At 38.2% G+C, this 17,500-nt stretch overlaps 1 protein-coding gene across 1 annotated transcript in view; it reads right to left on the reverse strand.

The window, feature by feature from the left end:
* The window catches only part of LOC137982399 (opioid-binding protein/cell adhesion molecule-like), an 87,654-nt gene that overhangs the window by 7,878 nt on the left and 62,276 nt on the right, over window positions 1-17,500 (reverse strand). Inside the window, exon 4 of the mRNA XM_068829519.1 lies at window positions 6,315-6,593. Within this exon, the coding sequence (XP_068685620.1) occupies window positions 6,315-6,593 (279 nt within the window). The remainder of the gene's footprint in view (window positions 1-6,314; window positions 6,594-17,500) is intronic.

The following is a 17,500-nucleotide window of genomic DNA, read 5'->3' on the forward strand; positions in this document are numbered from 1 at the left end:
TTAACCTCCATCCCAGACATCAGCACTGCACTGATGAGGCCCAGAAGGCCGAAACAGTACTGTCTGCAGTTACTTAAATATATATATGTGGCATAAAAAACCGGTACCTTAAAAAAGCCGTTTTTTTACAAATATATACTTTGTAAAAATGCAGCTTTTTTTACAATTATATATTTGTAAAAAAACAGTCCGATCACCATAACTTTCCAACGATTTATGGCAGTGTCCTGACTATTTTGTTTTCTCGTGCTAGCCGCATAAGTATTATTTATTACTAAAAATCACTTTCCCAAGCATTTCATAAGTGCGGCATAATGCGAAACACCGTTTCCTTACATGTCACGCCTTGTAAAAGTGTAGGAAATTTACAATTCAGTTTTGTAAAAAAACGGTCCGACCGCTATAACTTTCCAACGATTTATGCCAGTATCCTCAATGTTTTGTTGGCTTGTGCTAGCCATATCAGTATTACTTTATGATAGAAATCACTTTCCCAAGCCTTTCATAAGTGCAGAAATTCGACAAAATGTTTCTTACATGTCACGCCTTGTAAAGGTGCAGGAAATTTACAATTCAGTTTTGTAAAAAAACAGTCCGACCGCTATAACTTTCCAATGCTTAATGTCAGTGTCCTGAATATTTTGTTGGCTTGTGCTAGACGTATAAGTATTATTTTTTGGCAGAAATCGCTATCCCTAGCCTTTCATAACTGACGCATAATGCAAAAGACCGTTTTCTTACATGTCACGCCTTGTAAAAAAGGTGCAGGAAATTTACAATTCAGTTTTGTAAAAGAACGGTCCGACCGCTATAACTTTCCAACGATTTATGCCAAGATCCTCAATATTTTGTTGTCTTGTGCTAGCCATATGAGTATTATTTTATGATAGAAATAACTTCCACAAGCCTTTCATAAGTGCAGAAATTCGACAAACTATTTCTTACATGTCACGCCTTGTAAAGGTGAAGGAAATTTACAAGTCAGTTTTGTAAAAAGACGGTCCGACCGCTATAACTTTCCAACGATTAATGCCAGTTATGAAAGGCTAGGAATAGTGATTTATGCCAAGAAATAATACTTATACGGCTAGCACGAACCAACAAAATATCGAGGTCAGTGGCATAAATCGTTGGAAAGTTATAGCGGTCGGACCGTTTTTTTACAAAACTGAATTGTAAATTTCCTGCACCTTTACAAGACGTGACATGTAAGGAAACAGTTTTTCGAATTTCGACACTTCTGAAAGGCTTGGGAAAGGGATTTCTATCATAAATGAATACTCATATGGCTAGCACAAGCCAACAAAAAAATTTAGGGCACTGGCATAAATCGTTGGAAAGTTATAGTGCTTGGACTGTGTGTTTACAAAACTGAATTATAAATTTCTTGCACGCGACCTTACACTGTGACCTGAACCAAATATTGTCTCGAATTTATACACTGAAATTAAACTGATTGTGATGTCGACAATAAAAATTATGTGTATGGCTAACATAGCTACATAAAATCACATCACCACGGTATTTCAGTAGGAAGAGCTCTAAGCTTTCTCCATCGGTTTCAGAAAGATAAATTATGAATGCACTGCTCGGCACTCTAAAGCAACGAATGGTTTACACTACTTGATGCAATGTATGAACAGTAACCGTTGTAAAAGCCGGTTTGCTTAATTATTTACGGCTTCTGTACTTGCTTTTTTCTACACACAGATATTTCTGTTCAAAAGCAGCTTTTCTTACAAATATATAATTGTAAAAGTGCAGCATTTTTACATAAGAAAGCAGCTTTCTTACAATTATATAATTGTAAAAAAGCAGCATTTTTACTTAAAGAAGCTGCTTTTTTACAAACATATATAATTGTAAAAAAGCAGCTTTTTTACAATTATATAATTGTAAAAGTGCAGCATTTTTACATAAGAAAGCAGCTTTTTTACAAAAATATATTTTTGTAAAAAAGCTGCTTTTTTACAATTATATAATTGTAAAAAAGCAGCTTTTTTACACAACATATATATATTATGTTTCTAACAGCAATTCAAATGAATGTCTTTCATATATACCATACATTATACTGTATAGCCTCTTCATACATGTACAATATTCATCCTATTCGTAACACTCCTAATGATATGCAAAAATGAAATAACACGGAATAGCAGCATCACGGTTATTGGCTAGGCGTGCATAAAACACGTGCATGATACTACAGGATAGCTATAAATACGCATTGGTTGAGGTGCACTCCCTTCTTGCTCAGTTTCGGCCAGGGTTGTATATAAGAGCCGGCTTCTCTGTCAGGTTTCGCCGGCTACTTTCATTGTTTGAAGAGTCACGACATGTAGAGGAGATGATGTTTATGAGGTCTAAACTACTTGGGCTCAATACAAATAAAAATTTGCAGTGCCTATCTTTTCTGAAAACACAAAAGACTTCTGACTCAAGGGCAGTTTAAAAAAGTTATGCTTGAGACTTTCGTTTTGAAAAAATCTTGCTGCGGTGGCGGGAAAGTAGGAACAATATGATTTGTTGTCCGCCATATTGGATTTCGATATTTTTAAACAGCCACCGATTGTATCTCACCGGAAGGAAAAATCACTCAAGGACGTTTTAGTCCGCGCAAAACTTCCTTTAATCACGCCGCAATCATAAAAAAACTTGTAAACAAAGAAACACTTTCAAAAGGTTTACTCTCAATCCAGAAGGAAATTTACATATGATGTTCTGCTAGCAACACGCTCGGCCTGCGTTCACGCATCTCTTACCACAACTCAACTGAGGAACAAAACTAGCCCCTGATCATTCACTAACCGCTCCCTCGTTTTCACTTCGAACCTTTCAGTTGATCATTTATAGCGAATGTAGAAGCTGAGGACTCGTAGACTTTATTTAAACACTTGAACGTAACGCTCCTCGGAGTTTAATCCTACTTGCCCGCGTAAGTGCTTGTCCTCCCTAGGGCATCTCTACGCTTCAACATGACAACGGATCTTTATCCAACGTCACTCTTGATCAACTCTCACTGCTTTACGGAACTCCTAAACTCTTCGGAAAAAAAACTACACTCTTAAACCGCTCGAGTGATTTTCAATTTTCGAAATTACTACAACCAAGTTCCGCAAGCATATTTTCCCGCTAATTACACAATGGAACGAATGTGTGTCATCTTCACATCTAAACAGGATCGAAACATCCTTTACGCCATTGGCCAATTAGTATCCTCCAATCAGCTTCTTAATTTAACAACCAATCAGAAGCCTTTGCTGGTCTAGTCCTTCAAAGTATGTGCCATGTTTACAAGTTGTCAAGTGGCAATATTTGCCAGGCTCGTTAGCTCCAGCAAAACCACCAAAAAGATACAAAAAATATAACTCAACTTTTTGTTTATAGGGCTGTATTATTGATATTTTGCTTCGTCTTTCCTTGAGTAACATGGTTTTCATAGTATAATGGCAGCTTGATTCATCCCTCTAATGTTTGAGTTGCATGGCCAAAAATGCCAGGAAATGCATTTTCCGGCTAAAGCCCATCGTGTGGGTCCTCCGGATCCACAACCGTCTACTTTACAAAAAAATCCGCCTACTTAAAACCTTAAAGAAAACCCTGGTTTCCAGCAGAACACTGGTCCCGAGGAAAGGCCCACCACCCAACCAAATTCTTGTATACTACTTCCCCACCGACGCAGCACCACAGTTTCGTTAGAAACTACCCCCTTGGTTCATTTCAAAGAAGGTTGACTATGGCTGAGCAAGTTCTGCTTAGGAATGACCTTAACCAGGATGAATTTGCAGAAGCCGTTCCAGTTTTATTGCATGATGGAAAATATCGTAATATCTTGTTAACAGGAGTTGCTGGTTGTGGCAAAACACTTTATAAATCCTCTAAACGCTGTTTTCGAACCGTTTTGTAATCCTGGTACGACCACGATCGCTTTGGTTGGTACTGTCGGCACTGACCGCGATGAAGTGATTTTGCTCATGCACTGAACTAATCAGTAAACAAGTTTTACATCACGTGTCATAAGTTTCTACCCTTGTACAAAATTGTGTTTTTGATAACTTTAACTTGTGTTTCCTGCATTTCCATGTCTCTTACCGACAGAAATTGTCGAAGAGTTAGAAATTAAAAACTTAAGGACGGTGCCTACTAATTCAAAGGTATTCTTGCCTCAATTTGCGATTATGCAGGAAAGTAAATCTTAACATGTGTTATTGAAATCCAAAAAGAAAATTGGGGGTAACCACGCATTTTTCAAAGATAATTCATGAACAATATTTGAAAAGAGCTTTAAAATACAAAGCAATGTATGGCGTTCCTTCTCAAATTGAAGCTCAATTATCTCTAGAGAATGTATGGTTACCCCCAATTTTCTTTTGGATACCAAGAGTACTTACGAGGATGTACTTTATCTGCATAGTTTTAAACCGCGCAAAAATGTCCATGAATTAGTAAACATAAGCGATAGGAAATCCGAGTATCTGGAGACAAGCACAACGTATGCGCAATAATAGTAGGCACCGTCGGCCTTAACTAAAATAAAAAGTATTCTTTTAAAGTTTCTGGGACTTAATGAAGTTTTTACTGCCTCAACAGTGGGCCCGGTAATACCTTTATATGCAAACTAAGCCGTAACAATATTTGACAGTTGGCGATACATCGTCATTTTATATAAAATACTGCATCAGTTTGTATTTTATATGACCTTCTGAAGGAAACTACATCAAGGTAAAAGGCAATATCCTTCGTCCATACATATGCAGTGTGTTGTCATCTCATTTTTGGCGCAAATTTTAATCTTTTTAGCACATCCACGGAAGTCGAAAGTCCTTTTTTGTTGATTGTAGGTAGTAATATCCTTTAGAAGTTAGAGAGCGACAAACTTTTCTCGCAGATACAGCAATTGTGGAAACCGCGTCTTCTTCGCTCTTGTGGGCCTCCCTTGCCTTCTTTAATGCAACTTCCATGGACGTCCTCTCTTAAACAATGGCTAAATAGGTTTTCTCTTAGCTGTTAAACCTTTGTATGTCCTGGGCGTTCCAGGAAAACCGTTACTGATTAATCTCCAAGCGCGTGTAGGAGAAATATAGCACATTTTAGCTACTTTACTAACAAAAGGCCTTTCAATGCAAGAAATATGGTCGTGCCCTTGTGACGCTATCAATGGCAGCAAGAAAGACCAAATTTCAGATTATGACTCTCTTCTTGGCTAAATGTAAACAATTTCGCTTCTTTTATTATTGTGGATAGATACCAAAAGAAATTCGAACACAGTACATCAAACTCCGTTAAGAATAAAAATGTTACGCAATGCTATCCTACCGGTTATGAAGGACACTGTAAATTTGTGTCACTTATGACCCTGCCAGCACGTCCTATAAATAGTTTAAATTCCTCACAAATACACACTGTGACAAAATTCGTCGGAACAGTAAACGACTATACACATCTGAAGCTTTAGCGGCTCAATCTCCCCTCACAATGTTGTTTCAACGCAAGTTTCTGAGCCTATTTGCCAAAACAACATTGTGGGAGGGCAAGGTATTATAAAGTGTTTCAAAAATTTTGTCCGAGACTGTAGTTGCATAAGGTTGTGAACTAAAAAGCAAAACCTTTTTAAACATCTGTATCCAAAATAATTTAAAACATGACTGGACAAACTGTTAATTGCAACCAGCATAAAGGCAAGCAAAATTCTTCTGAAATGGAAGGCACAAAGCTTTAGAGCAACCATTTGCATCTCAGCATAATAAACGAGCCTCATACTTTCAAAAAGAGAACGCCCTCTTTCTCTTTTAGAAAGCCAATGTGGCAAATGCTTTGCAGAATGAATTTTAGATTTTTGTTTTGATGAATTAATTAGTTTATTCTTTCTGGTTAGGCACCTGAAAAGCACTATTAATGGGGCGTGCATGTAAATAGAAACTGAGGCATGTATGTAGGTGAAAACAACAGTTTTTCTCATTTCTAGTTAAAAAACCACTTTTCGCTTAATTAATGGCATTTTCTGATTTTAGAATCAGCAGAAAAAATTGAAATGCAACGGCTCTTAAAGACAGATAACCAGTCTGATAACCAACATCAAAACAATTTAATATAGAAATGAGTAAATAAATAAATAAATAAATAAATAAATAAAAGAGAACAAAACAACTAACTTTTCAGTTGTTACATCTTTTGCAAGCAAGTTTGCATCTTACAGTACCTGTACAGTGCATACATCTGTATGATGTCATTTAAATAGTGCCTCAAAATAAGGCTATACCTACACTGTAAGTTTTAAAGCTCTTAGTCCCTTAGTATAACAAATAACTTACCAGGTTCTTCTTTTTCTTTTTTAAGAAGGCTGAAAACAAAAGGACCAATGGTGGTTATACCATCTGTGGCAACACAAGTGTAGTTTCCAAAATCATCGTTCTTGACAGAGGCAGTATTGTAGCACTTGTTTTCTCCTGTTTGTAGATTAGTTCCATTTTTTCCCCAGGTTACTGTTGGTGGTGGATATCCGTTGACAGGGCAGCAAAATGTGAGACTCTCGTTAATAGCTGTAAAGAAAGGTCTTCCAGGAGAATACGTGTCATCTTGTTTGAAGGGTTCTTAAATCAAAACATATGTAGCACCTGTGAGTGGCCTTTCATGTACAGGGAACGGATATGGAGGAAAAGGAATTCATAACATGTGCTTTACCAATTAATCAAGACCGTGAAAAGTGACACTGTGACCAAAAAATCAATTCTCATTTTTCTTTGGATTTCACAACTGCGTTAACTTAACAGTAAGCGGCCAAAGTTTTAAGCGTTGATTAAAAAAAAAACAACAACAACACCTGTTTATTTTAACTGCAATTTTCCTATTTAATGGTCCAGCATTACCAACTTTAAGATCTTAATTAAAGGGGCAGTATCACGGGAATTTGACCATGAATTTATTAAATCAATATTCAGCGACTTTTTCATTCTAAAATTGCTTCTGGATCACCGCAGTGAGATAAAAATCGATTAAAATGTGAAAGAAAAATGAGACACACTAAGTTATTATAGAGTTCATCTAAGATGCAAGGGAAGAACTTGAAAACGTTGGCCGACGTTTTCAAGTTGGCATTTATTTTAACTTTTTCACACGTAGCCAAAAACACTTAAGAATGGTTTCTGCAAACTAAAATTTGCCCATTAATTATCGTTTGCCATAGGTAAAAAGGTCTCCTTTGCTTTCCAGATTTTTGCTAACAATCCATGACACTGCTCCTTTACGAGAGCTGGATCGAGGATAAAATGACGTCACTAGTCACTAGTTAAAGAATACAATGCGTGTGCACGCTGTAGAATTAATATGCAGGGAGTTTTGGGCTTTCAGACTTTTAGACTCGCGTTTTGCATAGATAATAAGATGCATTCACACAGTGAAATTTACCCCTTACGTAACGAATGCGATACGTCAAAACACAGTAATTACAGACATGCGCAGTACGATTACATGGGTGATGGCCGGTCGGCTTGGGGACTTTGTTGTTTAATATCTTTTCAAAACGCCAGGTTTCAGCCACCGTTAAAGGCAAGGTTAAAAAATAGTACATGATCGAAATATCTACCATTTTGTATTTCGATTTTTTCCTAAAAGTGCCTTTTTTTTTTTACTTGAATATCGCGACGGTGAAGTTTAAGACCAGTCCTTCATTCAGTTTGTCAATGGGTCAACTTTAGGAGTCCTACATTGTGTGCCTGTGAAGTCACTTTTCTTCATGTGCGCTCGAGGTAGCCAAACTATGTGGTCAAGAAGCATCTCATGCTGGAGAGCTGTTCGAATCAAGGGAAGCCAAGTGAAGATTGCGGCCAAGGTACGGAAAGAGTTTTTGAAACCTTGACGAACATGGCAGCAAGAGGTTTTCCCATTGCTCACTGTATGCTAAGCTTATATCTGCTTGAGGGAATTAGAAAAAGAGTGTATTTGTGAATATACTAGCGGTGAGGCCGCCCGAAAATGTTGACGGGTCGTGACAAACTGTCTAGTTCGTGAAGAGCCGTCCCTTGAAAAGTTGACCCGATTGCTGGAAATGTTAGGTGGTGATAAACTTGGAAAAAATCGTGTATGTGAAGATACTAGAGGCTTTGAGGTCGCCTGAAAATGTTGACGCGACACAGTTGTTTTGTTATTCATATTTATGTTACTCGTTTGCGATCGTCACGTAATATTGAAGCGCTACCCTCTAAGGTGAAACATAAATCAAACACTTTAAAGACACAGGATAGTAAAAAAGTACGCCGGCTGTGAGCATACAATTGTGGCTGGAAACGAATTTGGCAAGACTGTGTTGTAGGTTTTTTTATTGTGTTTGGTCCCCTGGGAGTGATGTTGTAAGGTATCACTATACCCCAAAATTGATAATTTTGCTATTTTAGTTTTTGATATTGCCGGGTACATCTCATTGAGTTTTTTTAATTACGGAGCAATTGCAGAATACCCGGCCCACCAAATGTCCTACTTAAAAAAGCTGCCAACGCGGTCCGCAGTCCCGAAGTCGATGAATGAAAAGAAAAGTGTTAAAGGGTACGCAGTGAAATGAACTGCCACCGCGGTCCACAGTCCCGCAGTCGTTGAATGCAAAATGTTAAAGTGAACTGCCACCGCGGTCTGCAGTCCCGTAGTCGTTGAATGTTAAATGTTAAAGTGAACTGCCACCGCGGTCCACAGTCCCACAGTCGTTGAATGCAAAATGTTAAAGTGAACTGCCACCGCGGTCCGCAGTCCCGTAGTCGTTGAATGCAAATGTGAAAGTGAACTGCCACCGCGGTCCACAGTCCCGCAGTCGTTGAATGCAAAACGTTTAAGTGAACTGCCACCGCGGTCCGCAGTCCCGTAGTCGTTGAATGCAAAATGTTAAAGTGAACTGCCACCGCAGTCCGCAGTCCCGTAGTCGTTGAATGCAAAATGTTAAACAAAGATGGTGATAGCACGAACAGAATAGAAGGACACTGGTGGCACGCTAAGGTTAAAATGCCTCCTTTCGGAGTCCGAAAACACCACTTTTCGTCATATTTAGGAGAGTTTATGTTGCGCTACAGGAACAGAGACAGTGACTTATTTGAAATGTTCTTAGGAGATGTAAAAAATAATGCACCAAATAAAAATGTTAAAAGGCAAGGAGTAAAATGAACTGCCTCCGCGGTTCACAGTCCCATAGTAGATGAATGAAAATTGTTCAAGGGCAAGATGATCTCGTGAAAAGTGTAGTTAACCGAACCGCAACGTGAAAGCTAAAATTTTACGAGAGTGCTTAGGCCTAATCACTGAAAGGGGCGCTTAGGCTTAATCAGTAAACGAGTGCTTTCTTCTTCACACGATCTCGTGAAAAGTGTAGTGAATTGAACCGGAAAATGAAAGCTAAAATTTTACGAGAATGCTTAGGCCTAATCACTGAAGCGAGCGCTTAGGCTTAATCAGTAAACGACTGCTTTCTTGTTCAGACGATCGTGCTTAGGCTTAATCAGTAAACAACCGCTTTCTTCTTCACACGATCTCATGAAAAGTGTAGTTAACCAAACTGCAAAATAAAAGCTAAGAGTGCTTAGACCCAATCACTGAAACGAGAGCTTAGGATTAATCAGTAAACAAATTCTTTCTTCTTCACACGATCTTGTGAAAAGCGTAGTTAACGGAACAGCAAAATGAAAAGCTAAGGAGCGATTGCAGAATACCCGGTTTAGGAACTGAATTATGAATATAATTTTCTGTCCCATGCCACTGTGGACAGGCAGCATTGTTAAACACTACTGCGGGACTGCGGTGGCAGTTTTTTAAGTAAGGCATTTAGTGGACGCGGAAACAGCATTGTTAAACACGACTGCGGGACTGCGGTGGCAGTTTTTTAAGTAAGACATTTAGTGGACGCGGAAGCACAATTGTTAAACACGACTGCGGGACCGTGGTGGCAGCTTTTTTAAGTAGGACATTTGGTGGGCCGGGTATTCTGCAATTTAGCCTTAATTACAAAAAGTTTGCGAAAAAAGGTTTCTTCTAGACAAAGTTAGAAAGGAAAAACGACTCTATGAATAAATATCTATAATAACAAGCTGTCCAAAAATAGCTTTATTTCTCAAAAGTCATGTGCAAATTTCATCGAATGAGGCACACGTTTCCAGTTCGTTTACAGTGAGTTTTCATTCTTTTTCGCAAGAATGTTGCCCGATAATGTGGCAAAAACCCGTGTCGGGGAGTTTTTATATGTTGCATCCTTCCAAAGTAATGAGTATTTAGGAGCGAAAAAAAAAAAAAACAAACAAACCAGACAATTAATCAAAATTCCCCAACAGTTTTTTAGATGGTGTGAAGAAAACGTAGTTCCGGTTAAATTCTGATTGGAAACGAACTCAATCTGTGAAACTACATACTTTTGGAAGATGATGGCTATTTTAGGAAAGGTTTTTATTTCTTGCCTTAAATCAACTAATCAGAATCTACAATTCCTAAGCATCCAGAAACTATATACTTTATTGGAGTTTTATGAAACGTGTGACCTTGAAGCAGCGACAATGCGAGATTGCCATTTGGGTGTGCTGCAAAACCCATGAAATGGATTGTTATGCTGCGTTCTTCCAACAGATTAGCATTCCGTTAAAGACTGACTGACTGTTAACGACTTCAACGCGTTTAGGTGATTAACATTGGGAAATAGTTTTGAAGTTCTTTGTTTGCTTTTGTAGCAATAGCGCTGATTTACGGTTTGTGGATGTTCTGCAACGTGAATGCATAATTTCTTGAGGCCGGACATGGGGTGGAAAATGCGGGCCGTTTTTTGTACATATTTTTGGGCGCATGTGTTTAATGAGTACTGGTGTGGAAGGGGTTTTTTAAACGTGACTCTTAGAATTCGAATGTGGTAGAGTAAGGTAGTAGAATTTTAAGTCTGACTTTCCAAATTAAAGATAAAACAAGTCATTGGGATACGGTGAGGGAGCTGGTGACTTTGTTAAGCCGAAAGCAACTAAAAATGCCGCTATAATCATCACTTTGTTCTTAGATAGGAAGTAATGCTTTTGCAAATATCATTGCTTCTGTGTGAAGGATGGAATTGTTGGAAAAGAATTTGCACAGCATTTTCGTTTCAGTGTTAGCAGCCACTTTCTCGTTGCAATATCATAGGAGTAGTCGTTCTTTAATAAACAGTAAGTGTTTTGATGGGAACTGAAGAATTTGAAACAGTCATGACGTTTGCGTGTAAATGTGTTTATTTAAAAAGTTGTCACACAATGGGAAGAAAAAGCATAAACATTCTATTTGCCAGCAAATATTTCCTTTATGTCCTCTTTTCCCCTATACTGTACAAGCACAACCCAATAATGCTGCCTTGCCTGAGCTATGTTTTCTGGGCAAAAATGGAACCAATCAACAATTGGAGTAAATGGCTACGGGAAAAGTCGCATAGCTGTGCATACTGTTCAATAAAATCCTAGATACAAAGTTTGGCCCAGTAATGGATGCTTTTAGGAAGCTTGCGGCGATTTTCGCAATGCTTGGATGTTTTGAGGAAGCGTACGGCGATTTCGCTAAGCTTTAAGAACAAAGTATTCAACATTTCAGAGCGCTGTTACAGTCAACCATTATTTCTGTTTCTGAACAGCATGTTGTCTGGGTGTTAATTTCGCTACGCCGTGAACGAACGAACCATTCACCACTTTTGGATGCTTTTAGGACGCTTGCGGCGATTTTCGCAACGCTTTAAGAACGAAGCATTCAACATTTCGGAGCGCTATTACAGTCGGTCATTATTTCTGTTTCTGAAAAGCATGTTGTCAGGGCATTAAGGACACATTTGTGAATGCTGTTCTGGTTGATGTTCATAATTTTCTATTCCTATATCGATATTTTAGTCGCTACTCTTTGACAACGAAGCTTACAACATTTTTGAGCAGCACAGCCGCCTTTGTTGATCAAAGTTCCAATAGTCGGGTTGACTTTTCAAATGACGGGTCGTCACGACCTGATCGGATCGTCACAATCTGTCAAGATATTTGAAGCTGCCCCCAGGCAGTTCGACTTCCGGCAGTAAGGCTTACTTCCTTTTTAAACTTCACGACCCAACATCCAGTGAGTCGGGCCGTCAATAGCAATTGACGACCCCACTCAGTTCATGTATATTGGACAGGTGTGCTTTTTGTATGGGAGTTCCTGGTACCATGTGTGGACCCCCTACAATGTGCCTTTCCTCCCCTCCTTTGTTAGAGTCATCACTCCATCATTTGCTGTTTGCAAACCTTTTACACAGAATTAATCTGTCTGCCTTCCCTAAAAGAACATTCCAACCGGATAAAGTAGTTGGGGAAACAATCCGATTTGTAGGGGGACTACAATTAAACAAAATACTGAAAATTAAATGTAATGCAATTGGTTAGCTAAAAGACATGCATGAAGTAAATATCTAATGCAAGCCATGGACATTACACGCCAATCATTTGCTCCATTTTTGCCACAGGCAAATGTATCCACAAGAGAATAACTGTTTAAAACCTCTTTTTTTGTTTGTGTTGAATTTTCAGTTTAGTTGCAGCAGATTTTGCTCCCCTTAGTTTTTTGATTGCATCGTTTTTCTTCAAGGATGTGGTCTTCAAAAAAATTGTCTTGTTTTGTAACTTGCTTTTGTAGGGTCAGAGTCTCTTTCTTCAAATCACTGTTTCTTCTTCGTAGAAATACTGAAAACAATGGAAAAGTCACAAAAATTATTGACATGTAATTTTGAAAACAAATGATTTCATTTAATGCATGTTTGGAAAAATCTGAGCCTTAAACTCTCTGTTCTACATTTAGATGTGGCTACTTTATCTATTGATCATGACTATAGTTTTCTTTTACACCTGTGTTTTTTTTTTGTCACTGTGGAAAGGTATTTACACAGTTTTCTCAGTAAATGTTTTGTCCGCATGAACTCAAAATAAGCTTAAATTTATAACTAGAGAAAGGTAAGAAATGTCGAACAATTAAAACTAGATTGAATTTGACATACATGTAAGAAGGACAACAAAGGCTTGAAAATCTCAGTTGCCCACGATAATTTTGATCGCATAGGCTGACTCCTCTGCGGTCAGCACAAGGTCGTATACTGTGCCATTCAAAACGTTTTTCATGTCTTTTTTTTTCCTTCGGGAAATGTTTCTTTGAGATAGCTGAATTTCTGTGTTGCCATATATCTAAAATGGTTTGTTTATTTCATCTCTGCTACATTATTTAGTGTCCAAAATAAAAGCAAAGTCTGCATGTACAATTCACCTGGCCGAATTAACACGGGACTGACAGCAGCAAAAGTCGCTGGAAATTATGTAACAAGACCTTTTACAGTAGTTAATTAAACAAAGTCTTCCTGCAGTAAAACTTTCTTCTATTACCCCCTTTTCAGGACAACGCGTTTCACCCAGCTAGCTACCCGCAAAAATGTAAAGGATTTTCACAAGTTTCGTTGCTTTTCGTCGTGACATTATTACATGTAACTCATTCATTCATTTTTATTTTACAGCAGAGGTAATATAAGATTTAACAGAAAAAAAAATTAAATGGCGAGGAGACCTGAAGGAAACCACGGGGCTTACACTCAGTCAGGTCTCCTTACTTAAAAACAGGTCTTAATATAAATGATTACAATATGAACTTATGACAGCTAACCTTAGACCTCAAGATTCACACACGCACACACATATACACATACACATATTATATACTTAATTAATAATCTAATTATAGCCGTACAAAACGCTAATACATACTAAGGAAAAATTCTTTAAGCTTTCTTTTGAAAGATGCAGATGAGGACGAACCAGTTATGACAGAATTCAAAGAATTGTAAAACTTTGGACCTTCGAAATAAATTGAAAACAGTCTGGTGTTTGTTCTAAACAGTGGCAGGCGAAAAGAACGGGCATTCCTTGCATTACAATTATGGATTTGACTGTTCATAAAGAAAAGGTTATTGAACTTGGAAAGGAGTGTAGAGCTCTTAAAAGAAAACACAAAAAAACCGAGATAAACTAAGTATAAAGCCAGGATCCGAGCCAGGATCCGAGCTAGGATCCGAGCCAGGATCATCCCTTTGTGCGCCCATACTGTTCGGAAGTTCCCCCGCCATTTTGATCACGTGATGTGGTTCTTCTTTATGTCAAGATGGAGGCAAGTAGAGGTGAGCCTTTGCAAATCGCTGTTGTTTAAGTTGAATGGCCCTTTTGTTTGCTGTTTAGTGTTGCAGTTTTGCAGCAGAAAGGCAATTAAATGCTTTCCTATGTTTCAGACGAAAGTGAATTCGAATTTCCTTTCAGAGCTGGCTCACAGCAGGTAGTAGCAATAACCTGAGCTTGTCTGTCGTTTGCAAATAACTTGCCCTCAGTGATGTCTTGTTTTACCATCAGTGATGTCGTGTTTTACCGCATTGGAACCCTTTTTGTGATTATTTCCCTTCTAGGTGGATTGTGTGGACCTTACTTTGAAATCGGAGTCGGTAAGTGTTAATTAAATACAGTTACATTTAAGGTCCCGATTACAAGGAGAGTTTCAGCCCGGGATGAAACTTCAGCCCAGTTCTCTGAAGCAATGCCTCGTTCTAAACAATCGCGATTACCTGATTAAAGTTTCAGCCCGGGCTGAAACTCGCCATGTAATCGGCACCTTATTCAGGTTGAGATTTGAGCATATATCTAAGCAGACCGACACTGTGAGATGCGTCGAATGTGCATTTAGCGCCTTGAATTGTAAATGTGCGAGATCCCAGGCGTCATTGAATTATTTCTCGTCCAAGTTAGGGAGTTATAAAATTGCCATTTCCAATATTTAGGCCAAGGCAGCAATATTTGTTCACTGTTACCAGGCTGAAATGTCAAAACTCATGCTGATTGTAGCTTTCAGGGATTCACCTGATGTTTTTTCTTTTTCTCAATATAAAGGCATCCACTAAATTTCGCTTCTCTTAGACAATGCCCCACTGGACTGCACTCCCCTAATCTCTGATTACTTTTGGTGCATTGTTTGACCAAGTGCATTTTATATCCATTCTTTTGAAAAGGGTGATGAAAAGCTATCCCAGACTACAAATAGGTATTCCTGAACATTATTTTTGTGTGCTTCTGCTTTGTGGAACTAGTGTGTGCTTGACTCTCAATACGCTTCTGTTGTCTCTGCTTAGACTGGGGTCTGATTGATACAAGCTTCACTGTACTTTATAGGTTGCCTGGATAGATAAGGCGGCTTACAACACTGCTTTAAATTAATTGACATCCGAAACCATTGATGTTCAGTACAGTACATCTTGGTTGCAGTAAACTGAAGCCCTCTTGATCACCAAGAGCAAAATATTTCTTTTTTAATGAGTTCATCAATTTTTACTTCTCTGTATTTCACACTATATGACTATATTGTGACAGGTGATAGTCAGGTGCCACCACCATGCTGGGGTGCCACTTTGGTCATGGGTTGTGTAATAACTTCATGTTGACTGGACATGATTTGTCACTTTTACAAATGATAGTAAATTTGTTGCTTTTGCGTATATATTGCAGTGACTGCAGTGATGATTTAATGGTGCCTGTCTTCAGGTTGGTTAGAGTCATTGGCTAAGAATTGGAGCCAGTGGTGTCACCTATACGCAATAATACTTAATGGTAACCTCTGCTCTTACAACAACTTCTGCCTTCATGTTGAATTTAATTGGAATTTACACATTTTAATTTCAATTGATTCAACACTAACTTTTTGTGAGAGTTGAGGTTTTTTTTGAAGGACCCTGCGAGACTGAAGTGAAATGTTTTTGGTAGGAAAGGGGCAGAGGGCTGAATATTTCTGTAATTGTCAGATATAGTTAATTGATATTGAGAGTGAAGTAGAAATTCTAGAATATGTATTGCTGTGTGACTCAACTTGACTTGCTTCTTTAGTAAACTCCCCAATTTTTCACATCATTGTTAGGTGGCTAGAGAGATTGACAGGCCAACACCAACACCCACATCTAGAAAACACAAAACACAAAAACCCAACACAGAATACAAAAACCTAACAGCAGGGTATGATTTCTTCCTTTTTCACATAAACAGTGGAAGTGATTTCAAAGTTAAAGGTGAACGTAGAGACAGAGCAGTTGTTGTTGTTGACGATGATGATGGCTCCACTATCTTTCATAGCAGGTTAGTATAAGAAATGGAATAAATTGTTTACAGAAATCTTTAGGTTCATTAAATTAATTTTTATTTCCTTCCAGTGACTTATCTTCTGACAGCCTAGCTGCTTCATTTACACTGATGCAGGTAAATTGTGTCCTTCTCAGGTTCTATTGCTAAAATGATCAATAATCCTTTTATCTGCAATTAATAGTAGGGAATGCAGATCACAGTGTAACTCTAGTGTGTTCAATTGTGAACACCCTCGTCCAATAAGTGCATTCCAAAAAAAAAGTGTCCTCTTCAAAATTGTTCTCTTATGGGGCTTTGTCATAAAAACAACTTTTCAGGTGTTCGATTATGTCAAAGACCTGTTGGTGCCTCTGTTCTTTTTCATTTAGGATAGCAGCTCAGACTCTGAGTCAGAGCAAGGAAAGCTTTCATGTAGCCAGTGCTCAGGGACATTTTCTAGCAAAAGCAATCTGGCTAAACATTTGCGATTAGGACGATGTAAACCCCCCAATAGGTAAGTATTTTTCACTGTAAGAATTTCACTTCCTTAATAATAGTAATAGTAGTAGTCGTAGTAGTAGTAGTCATAACAGCAGCTGTAGCACATATTCAATGGAAAAGTCTTGAAAAATGTCTTTTTGTTAAATATGTGAAAAACAAAATATATTCTTTACTGCCTATTGCACTACGTGAGCCGTTTAGCCGTAGTATACGTGCATTGCAAATCAAAATTTATATTTCCAGAGGATATGGAAGAAAAACTCTTACTTATTTGACCAAAAAATTGTTGTTTGAATTTCCCCAGTGTTATTGTTTTCTAATTATGATTGCTTCACTTTGCTTCAAGTCAAATACATTTTAATATTAGGAAATACACAAAGCCTGAGGCCTTTGCTGGGGATGATAATGAGAAGGAGAACAACAGATTCAATGATCCTCATTGCCCTTGTCTGTGGAAGGAGGGCAAAAGTATCAGTGACATGTATGCAGAAGCACAAGGTCTGGCAAATCTGAAGAAGATCCAGAACATCAAACAAAAAGTTATTAGACAAGAGAATCCTGTCGGGCACTCGTTTGAAGCCTTGGCTAAAATTAAAGAGTAAAGTGACAAAATAGACAAGTACCTTTTATGGAGTGTTTCTGATGGTGTTTCATAAAACTGTCAACCAGGGGATGTTAACTAGGCTTGGCTTGCTAATCGATTGTCATCGAAGCAGAAACCATTAATCTTTAACCTGTCCATTCATTTATAGGCTCTAAGGGAGTACACTGGTGACGTGTAAACTATGTGTTTGATCCAGAAGGTATTGTAACGGATGAACATGGGGGAAACCGTGAAAGCATTCGCCTGCAGCTAAAGCCAGGAATGA

This window comes from Montipora foliosa, chromosome 13, assembly GCF_036669935.1.
Source record: "Montipora foliosa isolate CH-2021 chromosome 13, ASM3666993v2, whole genome shotgun sequence".
Taxonomy (NCBI): Eukaryota; Metazoa; Cnidaria; class Anthozoa; order Scleractinia; family Acroporidae; genus Montipora; species Montipora foliosa.